General features: G+C 42.5%; 1 protein-coding gene across 1 annotated transcript in view; it reads left to right on the top strand.

The window, feature by feature from the left end:
- Positions 1–13870, top strand: part of KCNQ5 (potassium voltage-gated channel subfamily Q member 5) — a 1025261-nt gene that overhangs the window by 709511 nt on the left and 301880 nt on the right. Inside the window, exon 8 of the mRNA XM_078647596.1 lies at positions 10584–10678. Within this exon, the coding sequence (XP_078503722.1) occupies positions 10584–10678 (95 nt within the window). The remainder of the gene's footprint in view (positions 1–10583; positions 10679–13870) is intronic.

A 13870-nucleotide genomic window follows, 5' to 3' on the forward strand; every position in this document is an offset into this window, starting at 1 on the left:
GATTTTGTAACGTCCAGCCAAGCTGTACAATAGAACGCAATTGAGACTGACCGTGTTGTAACAACAGCAAGTCTTGCGATATTATGTCGATTGCTGAAGACACAATGCTGTCCAGAGAAAAAATTCTGGAGGACAGAGTCATTAACCCATTGTCCACTACAGAAAGTGATTTTTCCAAATTAATACGGTCAATTTCCCGTATTCTTTCTGCTGTCTCAATTTGAGTCACCTTCCAGGCCTCGTTGTATGCTGCATATACAGAGGCTGCTATGAAACGTTTTTGACGCTGTTTGCGCGGTCCCATAATGAAATCACGCAAGTCAGCACCATCAGTAAGTAAAGTTAGGTGTTGCTTAATTTCTGCCAGTGTGGAAGTCTGTAGCCACTGAAGGCATAATTTGCCCACACTGTAGGTGGTTATTATTCCTGGGTGTTGTCTTTGGGAATATCTAGGGTCTGGCCTGGTCATTTTGAACCCCTGTGTTTTGTTCAGGAATCTGTTTTGACAGTTATTAGTATCTGTGGGCCAGATCAACCAATGTTTCCAATCAGGATGTGTTCTGTTTTGGTTTAATACATAATTTACGTCTATCTCTTCATCTGTGGAGCTATTGCTGTTCATCGTAGGTTTTGGAATAGACGGTTTATTTAAGTCTTTGATTTTGGCTAAGCCAAGACAGGTAGTTTGTTGAACAGTGTCATTTAAAAATATAATTTGTTCTGGGATCATGCAGGCTCTAAACAATGATTCTATACCCTGTACTTGCCATTCTTTTGTACCCCAAACACTTTTTACTTCAACATTTTTGTCCCAATAATCAAAACCAAAAGTATTCATTTGTTCAAAGAATGAGTCTGAATATATCAATTTCGTGTTTGTTATCATGGTCTTTGTCCCTGTCTTATTTGACAATTTGAAATAAAATGTTTCGGCATTACTTGTGTTAAAACCTGTAAAGTATGAGTATTTGTCATAAACGGTTCTTGAGCTTCCTTTTGGAGGGGTTGCACAATGTTCCCATTGATTATAATTTAAAACATTTCTAGGTTGTGCAGATCTATGTAGAAAATGGTTACCATAGCGGTTATAACAGTACATACTATCATAATTTGTCGAACCCTGCAAATAATCATGTTTGGTAAATTTAGCAGACATCACTAAGTCAGACATCATATTATTTATACTTTCAAAGTCCCAATCATCAGCAAATGAGCTCGGTTTTACAAAGTCACTCAACGAGATCTTAATTTGGTGTGGATATTTCAGGATTTCAACCGGACCATAAATTTCGTAGTCAGTTTGGTCCCATGCTACCCCACCCGGTATAGGATTGGCTGTGAAGTTGACTGAAGAAAGTTCTCTTTTCTCGACGTGTGAAGATGTGTGTGGTTTGAGGATCAAGTTGATTTTCTGACTTGCTGTGTCCATTTTAGCATATTTTCCCTCAATGAAGCGTCCCAAAGTTAGTACCATGATGAGCCAAAGTATGAGGATAAATGCACCAAAACCCACCCAAAATTCAATCCATGGAGAAATCAGATATGTTTCTTTCAGTTGTTTCAAAAGTACTTTAACTTTTTCTTTAAAGGTTTTTGTTGATGGCTGTGTTTTTGATTCAGTGAAGCCTTCAGAGGAATCATCGAAGTTTATGAAGTAGCCGGATGCAGTTCTGTCAATTGTTCCAATTGCTTCAGGATTACTGTTTCTTGCATAGTCGTTTGTTACTTCATTATAGATTGGTGTGTCTCTGCTAAATGTTTTTATTTGGGTTTTCAGAGGTCTAAGTTCCATTGCATTGTTGCATAGTCCTTGTTGTAGTTCTGTAGGCGTTTCGAATGTGAGTAGCCTCTTAGATTGAACCTCTGTGTTAGTAGCAAATCTTGGTGTTCTACTACTTCTCGGGAGTCCACTTGGCCTACTATTTGTTATCGGCCACATGTTGTGGTTTTACCAGGTCGATGGATACAACTCGGTTCTCCTTTTTACCAGCAAGCGGCGGTAGTACAACTGATCTTGTCCCGTTGACAGACAAGACAGGAACTACTTTTCTGTAAGAAGGCCCAAATTCCTTCTTTACCGCGATCTTTTCTCTGACTAGATCCCCGACTTTTGGAATCCAGACAGGTCTTGCTGGGACAGGTGGTGGTTCTTCAGTGGTTGTTGGCTGCTGTTTCAACTTTATGTTGCTCAGGTCTTTTCTTGTTTCGTTTAAGTCCTGCAAAACAGCCAAACGATCTTTGATATCAAAGCTTTTTTCCTTCACCACTGAAGTCTGACTGTCGAGGTCTAAGACTAACATCCTAGTTCCAAATAATAATTCGTACGGACTGAATCCCTTCAGAGAATTTCTTGGCAAGTTATTTAGACTACGTTGGACACTTATTAGATGTTTGACCCACCCAGCTCCCGAACCTAATATCCTTTCTGTTATAGATAGCTTTATGCCTTGGTTTTTTCTTTACACCATCCCGTATCCCTCAGGAAGGAAGTGAGAAGAGTCCCGCTGTGCTATGCTCACTTGGCCATGTTTCCCCTCAGGCTGGAGGGCCAGATTGAAAACAATGGTCAAACGTAGCATGCTCTTAGCGTATATGCCATTTAGACTCGCAAATCTTTGTATAACAGTCCAGACGTCAGCCGAGTGCTGGTGATCTACATTATAAGTGGAAACTAGCCTGTATATGTTAATCGGACGCTTTGCTTTTTACTGTTGATCTTTTCTGAAGTGAAACGACACGGTATTACACCGTTTCTGTTACAGTTTGGGCAGTTCTTTACGAACATGGTATGATGCAGGCTCATGCCTGGCCACCAGTACCTTGATTGTAATTCTTCCAGAAAATCTTTTGGTTTGAGGTGTCTGAGACCCTCGCCCATATGCGCGTCTGCTATTAACAAGGTTCTCCTGTCCATGTTTGGAATCACTCTATCCCCCACTCCAGGGATTCGAGCAAAAGGGACGGAGTTTGCATCGATTATGTATGTATAATTGAGTGGATAGTTGATCGGTAGCGCTGAGCAGTCGCCTTTTGATGACGTTTTCACCACCAGCACTGTTTCACTGTCAATATACTTCACTGTACGCTTTTTTCGAGCTACGGAAGCCGATTTAGTTGCTACCGCTGTGGCTGTCTCAGCCAATGAATTCCCTGCAACGTGAACGCCATCACTCTGATGACTCAGTGAGTGTGTCACGTGAGTCTTTGGTAGTTCTTTTTGTAAAAGAGCTATTTGTTCCCAAAGCAGTTTTTGCTTTATTGTTGCACCTGTGTCATCTTTGTAACCGTTTTGAATCCATGTCTGCAAATCGTTGTTATATGATTTGACGCAGTAATATGAATCGGACACTATAAGTGTCGGGAATTCGCGATCCGCATTATCTAGCGCCATTTTCAATGCTATTATTTCAGTCTGTTGTTCTGAATTAGTTTCTACTGAGTGTGTTTTTGTTAATAGAGGTCTTAGTTTACCTCCGCGCCACACTTCTTTTGTAATCTCACATGTTGGGTTGTATGCTTGTTCTCCCCAAACGGAGGGTTGAGCATGTCCGTCTGTATAGATTACACAAGCGTATTGTCGTAAGGGCAGAATGTCGATAGGCAGAGGGAATGTTCTTTCATATTCTAGATTTTTCAATTCCTTTAGTTCTGGATCAAAGTAGTAGTATACTTTGTCCGTTGTAATTGAATTCACCCATTGTATCCATTCCGGATTCAATGTTGTTGTTGGTAAATTACACGGTGTTGTTAATGCCTCAAAGGCTGATTCCGCTGTTCTGACTGTGATGTGTCTACCGTCCGCTTGATCTTTTTCTCTAGCTATTGCGGTTTGAACTGCATGAACAATGTTTTCTTTAATGCTGAATTTCTTTTCAGCTTCTGTGTACAAGTGTGATTTGAATGCAATTGGTACCTTTTCTCCCTCGTTAGAGGTCAGGTATGTGAATCCGCATCTTCCTGGGATGACTCGAATCACAAGATTGCGTGTGTTATCACGTGTTTCTAATTTTGTTTTAATTAACATGTCTGTTTGTAAGGATCTCAAAATTTCTGTGTGTATTTGAGTCCAATTGGTTCTTTTAAAATCTGGTTTTATTAGATCATAAAGGGGTTTGACCCTTTCTGCATAATTTGCAATGTATGTTCTTCCGAAATTTAGGAAGCCTAGAATTGACTGTAAGTTTTTTAGTGTTCTAGGTGCTTGGAGTACGGCACATTTCTCTAGGAAATTGTCAGCCAGGCTTTTGCCTTCACTTGATAATTCGTTTCCTAAGAACAGGACTGTTAGATGGGCAATTCTGGATTTTTTAAAGTTGAATTTGTAACCCTCTGCTGCGAACCCAAGTATTATGGTGTTCACTCTCTTCAAGTGAGTATCCAAGTCATCATCTGTTAGGTATATGTCGTCGACATAAGATAATGCTTCGTCATCATATGTTTGTAGTAATTCTGTTACTCTCGCTGAGAATACCCCTGGGCTATTCTTGTACCCCTGGGCTAACCGACAGAATTGTTTTTGAGTGCCATTTATTGAGAATGCAGACAAATATCTGCTCTCTGGTGCTATGTTTTGACAAAAGAATCCATTAGAGATGTCTAATGTTGTTTTGTATTTTTTGCGCACTATGTTATTCATTAGTGCAGCACTATGCGAGTTTTGTACTGCAAAAGTTTTGCAACATGAGTTAAGGTGTCGGTAATCCAAAACTAGACGATATGAATTGTTTGGTTTGGAGACCGGAAACAAAGGGTTGTTCATTTGTGAGGTGCAAGTTTCAATCACCCCCTGGTATTCTAATTGATCTAGGATTTCTTTTACCTGTTTTTTAGCTTCTTGCTTAATTGGGTACTGTCTTTGTGCAGTAGGTTGTGATTTTAACTGGATTTTGTGAGGAGGAGAGTCCTCATCCCATCCTACATGATTTTTATATAAAGCAGGAGCTTGAGCTACTGCCCACTTTCTGGCAAGTGTGTGTTTTTTATGAATTGGGATATGATTTGAGAAGGCAGGCATAATTATTTCTTCGCCATGAGGGCACTCCCTGACAAACTCTGGTGGCCAGTCTTTTTCAGCTAGAAGGATGTCATAGCCCTTGGAGAGATTATCCCAAAATAGTCCCCTTATTTTTCTAGTCTTATCCCCTTCTATACGTAAAGTTATTTCATATATTTTGTGAGGTTTGCTAACTCTGGTGTCTGCAGTTTCCACTTGAAGATATTCATTCGTGTCCACTGTCTCCAGAAGATTCATAAGGACTTTGCGAGCTATGCTCACTTCTACTGCGCTGTCTAGCATTGTCTGAGCCCATTCTCCGTTTTTCAGTTGTGTCCTCAGTATTCTCGGCATTGTTAACTACCTTGATACTGGCTACCTTCTTTTTTGGAAATTGTAGTTTCTTTTTTAGATGAGCAGATTCCTTGTCTTTGGACTTGGCGTGCTCTTCTCTTTGTTCTGATCGTCCTCTTCTTTCCGATTTCTGCGAGGAAGTCTGAAAAGATTGAGAGGGACGTGTATCAATGTCTTTATCTATCAGGCTTCTTTATATTATCCCTATTTCTAAGGTTATATCTTTTCCCAGAGGGGTCACTTTGGGGTGACCTGTGTCTCTGGTTCGGAGATTTTTCTCTCCGCCGAGGAGACCTTCCTCTGGACTGGAATTTCTTTTCTTTAGGATTGGATTGTTTGTTTCCATCCCAGCTCTTTTTTTGTGATGTTGAATTATTATTAAAAAATATTTTTTCAGGACTTTCAATCAGTTGTGGTTTTACTGGTATTCCACCTAAACTATCTCTACCTAGTTCCTCATAGGATTTTTCTATAATTCTGGCAATTTCAGCTGGTTGGTCTGCTATATCTGTCTCCTTTAACCTCTGGCGGATCGCCACGTTTGCTGCTTCTCCCTTTATGTTGGCTAATAATATAGCCGAGACCTGCTTGAAGTCTTTTAGTAATTTCATACCAAGAGTTAAAGCGGGTTCTGGACCGTATTCGTCTTGAATTTGTTTTAGCACATCTGGTATTACCGAAATGGATGGAACACCGTGCGTTTTTGTGTAGATAGAAGCAAAGACTGTACCCCAAGTGTCACAGTCCTCCACGTGTGGTGCGATTCCCATTGGAAGACAGATAGTCAGAATCCTGTGTTTTTCTAACGGGGTGGTGTCTGGAAACACCGCCTCTATTTGGGTGATTTTTTGTGCTAACCAGAATGGTATTTGTTCCCGTTTAGCTGGCACTTTACCTAGGCAGGATTGTATGTTCTGTGGTGTAATTTTATTTGTGTTCCCCTGGTGAGGGGTCAGCTGTGGAATTTTAATTGCTGGTTGAATTGTTGAAGTCCGCATCACATATTGGACTAATTGTCTATGTAATTTTATTAATTGTTTTAGCTGTGTTAAAAGCTCTGGTGCAGGCATTCTTTCGATGTCTGGATGTGGTGTGTATCCGGCTAGGACCGGCCACGTTGCTCCTGGTCTACCTAATGGACCGAGCCTGGTGATGTGATTATTATGTTTTAGGGCGCCATTAAATAAGAGCAGATGCTCTTGAAATTTAAGTGGTACTTCCACCTCCTCGAAAGGAGTGTACTCATTAGGAGGGTCCTCTGTTTTGTAATAGTGGAAGTACTTTGTTACAGCATTTGCTGCTGGAAAATGTATCCATGAATAATATACCTCTGTCTGCCGATATTCGTGTGCCTCAATCACGAATATGACTGTGCCACCTCTAGGTGTCAGTCCATTTTCTATAAGTTTTAAAGTTATAGATTTCCTCTTGATGACCGGGATGAGTATTATATCCGGGTCTGTGTCTTGCAGTGCATTATCAGCTGCTGCGAGTTCAGTTGCTATCCTAACTGTCTCTCTTTCTTCATCACTGTCTACCATTTTACCGACAGGAAGGTTATTTAGTTTGTTTGCAGATCAGGTTTCTTATGGAAATAAAGATTAGATGCACAATATTTTGGAACAGTGTATCCTTCAACGTTGACTAAACCAAGAACCATACATAGGAGTTTCCTCCTGCGAGGTCTGGCGGATATTACCTTTCACCCACTCCAGACGTCTTTGGAGTATTATGGGAAAAAAGGGGTCTGAGTGAAAAAGCACGACTGAGTTACTTTAAATGTCTTACGTTCGTTTTATCGCCCTTCCAAACGCGTTGGGCGCCATGTAGTGTAGTTCCTATTATCCCAATAGGCTCTGCGCATTGGAATAATACCTTCAATAGTATAGGCCTAGACCAGACGTTAACTAGGTCTACTACTGTCGATATTAGACTTAAAGTTTTGGGTTTTGCCAGCTAGCTCAGAGTTCACTAGAAACTTTCTCGAATAGGCAAGGAGGAGTTGAACCTCCCTGGATAGACAAGAAGGGATTTAGTTTCTGACAACCATAGAACATGACAACTTTGCTCTCCCCTAATCAAGAGTATATCTCTAGAGTCGTGTGAAAACAAAAGACGACTTATTTTACTCAGTCAGTACGTGCATTCTTAGTCTCACCAGATTGTAGAGAAAAGGAAGAGACGGGCGTGTTCAATAAAAGATGTTATTTATTGATCAGTCTCTTTTCTCATACAAGAGAAATGGATCGATATTATTGCAATACTTATGGTTAAGTAAAGTGCATACAATAAAAGCAGAAGTATAAAATAATACTGTAAAAACATTGATATGGTTTCTAAGCCATATGAAGGTTTAAAATGAATAAAATGAATACATACACATTTACATTTGACTAATCGTACTCAACTGGTGTTTCTAACTACGCCTACCCCGTGTACCTGACCTAAGCCTAATACGTGGGCGGGAATAGAAAGTTACAGTTTAAGTTAAGTTTGTTTTGCCAAGTGACTGACTAAAGAATTCTCTGCAAGGGGTTATTCAGTTCTGTACCTGGACTCTAGGATGAATGAGGGATGGTATCTCTCGTCTCTGGTCTCGATATCCCAGGCTGCCTGCGAGGGCTACCCGGAAGCGCCGGAGCTGGATTTCTCGGCAGGAGAAAGCAGCGTCTCGTTCTCAGCGCGTCAGGAAGGCGGGGCTGCGCCAGCGGGGTCTGCTCTGCTCTGGGCTTCGGCAAGTCTGGCTGCTCCGATCTCGTCACCACTGCGTGTGTTTGCATAGGGCAATATCGGTAATATTTATACCTTTAAGGTGCCGAGATTGACGTAAGGATGGACATAGATACGTTAATAAGGATGTCATACGACCTGGTCGTTAGCACATTCTTTTGCTGAAGTTCTCGGTGAAATCAAAACAATGGCCGCAGGGTTTTTCCCAGGTCTGTCATAGGTTTGATTTGTTTTGAGAACTCCGTATGCCTTATCAGGGGCTGGAGGAATATCGCTTGTCTAATTAGATGGCAAGCGTTATGACCTAATCAGATAACACGTTCCTGTGCCGTAGTGTGGCTTTATCAGATAACGGTTCCTGCATCATGGGGGTTTTCTGCCTCATGGGATGGCTGCTAGTTAACTTGTTAACCAGAATAGGGTCAGGAATAGGGGGATCGATACAGAACCTATAGGAATACATCACAAAAGCAATATGCGTTGTAAAGGCATGTGTTGTAAAAACCGCATTGTAAAGGCATGCGTGGTAAAAGCATGCATTGTAATGTCATACATCCGAGCCCAGGCCAACAACGTTCCAAGAGAGAACATTGGGGCCTATTAGGATTGGGGACGGACCTGCGTCCGTCCGCCACCCCCGAGGTGGAGGGACCGTCCGCAGGGCCAGCGGCGTTCCCTCCCTCAGAATTAGGATGTGACCGCCACCCTGGCGGTCACATCCCGTATAGTTAACATTGCGGCGGGAGCTGCTTGAAGCAGCACCCTCCGCAATGTTAAATATGCATGTTTTCCCTTTGCATGCACAAAGCGGCAGGCACCGCGCGGTGCCTGCCGCTTTGTGCATGCAAAGGCAGGGGGGTACCATAGGTAACCCCCATGTGCACCCCCCACCCCCATCACCCCTGGGGGCCCGCAACGGGCCCCCAAACACCAAAGACCACATGCTTTTCCACGGCGGAAAAGCCGCCGTGGAAAAGCATGTTTTCTGCCCCATCCTAATATGGCTGGCGGTGTCTGATAGACAGCGCCACCATATTAGAGCTTTTCCGCCACGGTCGGAAGGCGACCACGGCGGAAAGGCGGCGGACAGTCTTCCCATCCGTAGATGACCCCCCTGCCATCCTAATCTGGCAGGGGGTCTTTTCAATCATCGCAGCGGTGAATCCGCTTCCTCTGGGCCGGCGGTAGCTTCCGCCGGCCCGGAGGATGCGGATTCACCGCAATCCTAATCGGCCCCTTAGTTGGGTGGGACAACAGGATTCGTAGAACCATCGAAAGATAGAGAGCCCGGCTCCCGGCTCTTCGAGAGGCAAGTGCTTCATTGGGACCCTACAAAATAGCTATACGGTGCGTCTTTAAAAGATCAACATTTTTACCATTTCCAAATGTGGACTTATTTCTGATTTGCTGATGGAGGCCATTTTTGTTTTGGTTTCGGGCCTATTTTCTGTTCCAGTCCGACCCTGGAAGGCAGTGCAGTAAAGCATCTCTTGCTGCTAAAGGTATGGTCGTCTTGCACTGATTTGCGTGTCGCAGTCTAACACAAAAAGACGCAACCCCCGACTGTAACACACCGGTGGTCAGAGAGCAGTGTGCAATGTGGTGTAGATTGTCCTTTGCATGTGTTTATCACCATATGTCAAAACTGTTGAGGTGTTGACAGACGCCAAGGGGCACTGGATACTTTTCCCACACAGCCCACAACCAGGCCTGTTATCCAGTAATACTGTAAATAGGAGGTGTTTCTGTTACCTAACTTACTGGCAATCATTTCATCAAACTCATAAAGATGGACGACGGAATGGACCCAGGCGTGTTCAAATGTGTGACCTTCAGGTAGAAACTGGAACAAAACACGAAACTGTGTGCTATATTATTGAACACTTATAGGATTCCCTAATATAAGTTGATATTGTTTTTTTCTAAGCAACTCTAAGAACATTGTAGTGTATGCACTTTGTCTCAAGGAAGGCACTTCAAGAATACAGTACGCTGAGAACAGCTGGCAAGGAATATGTTATGTGCCATTAACGCATGTTACCTAGACATGGGGCGTGGTATTGGTGGTGCTTGGTATATTTCTGTGAAGTTAAATAAATATTTCCTCGTGTTATATTAAACTGAATGATGCATGCTTGCTGGGCATTGTGGGACTACCATACCAGACTACTGTGATGTTCACGTGATATGCGCCAAGTAAAGATAGTCCAGACTCAAAGTGGTACCCTGTGTGTTTCATCCTCTGTTGGTTCCCTTGTGCTTTTTTATTTTTTCCTCACACCAGGCGACTTGGCGGCTTTATTCCACTGACTACACTCGGACTTTTCTGACAGCCACCTGGCGATATTATGAAAGTATTCTGCCACCTCTCAGGCATGTATCAATGCTATGACTGATGAATGAAGCCATGATATGTACTGGTTTACTAATCTGCCTTTCAATTTTTGTTTTATCCCCGCTCCCTTTTGCCTTGTTTTTCTTTTTTCATTTTATATCCTGCACGTAGTGTGTATGGCGTAGTTATGCGGCTGATGAGAAATCGGTTTCCATTGCTACCTGGAAGCCTCATTTGAAGGCCTTGCATACCTGCAGCCCTACAAAGTAGGTACAAATATCGCAGCTGGTGTTATTTATTTATGTAATTTTAGCGTTCATGTTTGCTTTGTCTCTTTTTCTCTCACTATCTATTTTCATTAAAATACATTGGCTTACAAAATTGCCTAGCAATCTCCAGGCACCACCTAAAATAAACATGTCTTAACGCCATACCTATTGAACAAGTGAACAGAAAATTCACTAATCACAGTATTTCATTTTCAATTTAGATGATACAATTTACTGTAATGTGTTTAATTACATTTAAAAATACATACTTCGAAAACAGAATGGTCAATAAATGCTACTTTGGATTCTTTATTCGTGTTCTGCTTAAAGTACCTTACTGCCAAACTACCCAAGGCACTCCGTGCACAGAACCATCATAATAGCAAGGCAATTGCAAACAATTAGAACACAAAATTCAGGGGCCAATATAGATAAATAAAGAGTGACAGATGGTAATAACAATAGGTCAGTAATTAAAGCAATCTCTAAAGCTGTATGAGGGTAATCAAGTCTTCACAACTTGAGAGACCATTAAGTTGAAAGGCAATCATTAATGAATATGGAAATACTCAACAACAGAATGGTAGAAGAGGTTGCACTTAAATGTATATTGCTAAAACCTAAAAATGTTACTCTTTTGTTACCCCCTTGATATGCCTTCTTTTTAGGTCTCGCCTGTGTCAGCGCATGTGTTAGCGCATGCGATCTTGTCTGTAACAGACATTGTTTGCTGCAAGGGGTTTGATGCCCACCCATTGCTTACCATTCTTTGGCTTCATTGTCACTCTTATTCGCTGCCTCCTAATTGGTATATGCATGTCGGCTTCACTTCCTCTTCTTTCACTTGGAGCATGGACCCAGTACTGATTGCTTCATCTTGATTAGTGTGCTTCACCTATTGCTGTTGTGATTGAGGCATTTTCTTACTTCCAGTGTCTTCCTTGTCCATGTTGCTTCTTCCCCCCACCCCACACCCTTTGTCTATGTTGTTTATTCCCTCCCACACCCTGCTCTCACTTCTATGTTGTGTCTTCCCCCCATTGAGCACATTGCTTCTTCCCTTCCAATTTCTCTCCCCCCCAAACCTTCCTGTCTGTGTTGTCCCTCCTCCACCCCATAACAAAAAAAAAAGCTGTATGATATAGCCAGCACTGACTACATCTGTACCGTTGCCCATTCTCTGCCACACTCACTCCCAATGCAATGAGAAAACTTTCAGTCTTCTTTTTACATAAGTGGAAAATAATTCAATCAAATCACGGACACTTGAATTGGGAAGGAATTATCTTTGATGAAGAAAAGCAATCATGGTTAATATTTCATAAGCTTCTTCTACATGCTCTATTGTTCTACCTAACCCTGGGCGGGTTACTCCGCTCCCCCAGTGAAGTTTGCGGATATTTATCTACTCCGCGCTCCCTGGCGGTCAGAGAGTAGGCAAAAACTCTGCCTCCATGGTGGAGCGGAGTTAGCCGCTCTCCCCCTCCCAAATAATGTAAAATAATTTTAAACAGGCACTTACCTGTGTTTCTGCCGCCTCCCCTGCCTGGCCGCTCTCCTTCCTGCTCCTCCTCTTGGGTCCTCCATTGGAAAAAACACTACGTTGTACGTCTTGCAGGTGCATATGCGCACTCGCAAGACGTCCAACTTTGTGATTTTTCCAATGGAGAAGGAGTCAGGAGGACACAAAGAGGCGAGGAGCAGGGAGGAGAACACGGCCAGGCAGGGAAGGTGGCAAAAACACAGGTTAGTGCCTTTTTTCCTTTTTTTTACATCATTTGCGAGGGAGGACGGAGCGAGGAGGGAACAGAGCGGAGCGATGCATAGCTCCACAGAGTATTTTTCAAACTCCGTGGAGCTACGCGTAGAGGCACTATGCTAGCTCTGCCCACCCTTAGTCCTAACCCTGCATGGCTAACGGATTGTTTGCACTCCATCCCTTTCATAATAAACACCACAAACTTACAGTCCTCTGAACAATCCAAATAAGGTAATTAGGCGCACTGAGTCAAGATACATTACCTGGGATCACAGTTTGGTTATATGGCGAAGCGGACATTCAACCCACCTTTCTTTATGCTCAAGCCTGCAGTTTAGTAATCTTATCTTATCTTATCTTAACAAAAATGTGTACAGCGCACGTTCACCCAGGGGTTTCTTGGCGCTAACCGATGGAGCTGGAGACTAAGCCCAAGGGGAGAGATGGAGAACTAGGCCGGCGTCTGAACAAACAGCCACGTTTTAAGCTGCCTCCTAAACTGGAGAAGAGTGGTGGATCCACTTCTTCCCACCCTGTCAAGTCATTTGTGTTGCTACTTCCCTCCCAACCTTACCCTGGTAGTCCAGTTTGATCCTTAACTTCACGTTGACCGTGTTGTTTCTTCCCTTCCATTCCACTCCCCACCTTCCCATTCTCTGTGTTGCTTCTTCCCTCCCACCCCCCACCCTCTTCATGTCTATGTTGTCCTCCACCACCCACCATAAAAAAAGAGCTATGACAAGGCCAGTGCTGGACACGTCATACCACATGTTTTTGCTATACCATTGCCCGTTCACTGACACCCTCCCTCCCTTTGCCAAAGCTTGTTTACTTTTATGCTCTTTCGCTCGAATTTCTTCTAATACCTTCAAGCAGCTAATAATATTGCTGGTTGAAAAACAACATTTGTAAAATGTTTAAGTTTGATGGACAAAATCCTGAAAAAAAGTAAATTTTGCAAGGAAAACCCACTAATACGTACTTTTAGTAGGAGGAGTCTCTTTTGAAAAGACCTCTTATGCACACACTTAATTTGTACAATTTGCCACCCACAAAGCATGTTTTGTAAAGTTGTAAAACATTACGCAGCAAATTCACAAAGCAATTTTTGGATAGTGAATTGGTACTGCAGTACTCTACTTTACTTTCTAAAACAGGCCTTTGTGAATTGGCCCCAAAATGCTCAACACCTTATAAGCGAAAATACATAGAAGGCAGAGTCCTTTCTATTCGTACTAATTGTGAATGAATATTCCCTCAAAATTTGCATTTTAGATCTTCTAGGGCCAATTCAAAAAGGTATTTAAGAGTATGCGAAGGAGTACTACTTCAGGTACTCATGAATGCCGTTGAATCGGACCTACAACTTTGAGAAGTTTTTAAATTTTCTAAGACATTGAATGCAAACTTGAGTCTGTTTTTGAAGCCCT

This window comes from Lissotriton helveticus, chromosome 6 (genome assembly GCF_964261635.1).
Source record: "Lissotriton helveticus chromosome 6, aLisHel1.1, whole genome shotgun sequence".
Taxonomy (NCBI): Eukaryota; Metazoa; Chordata; class Amphibia; order Caudata; family Salamandridae; genus Lissotriton; species Lissotriton helveticus.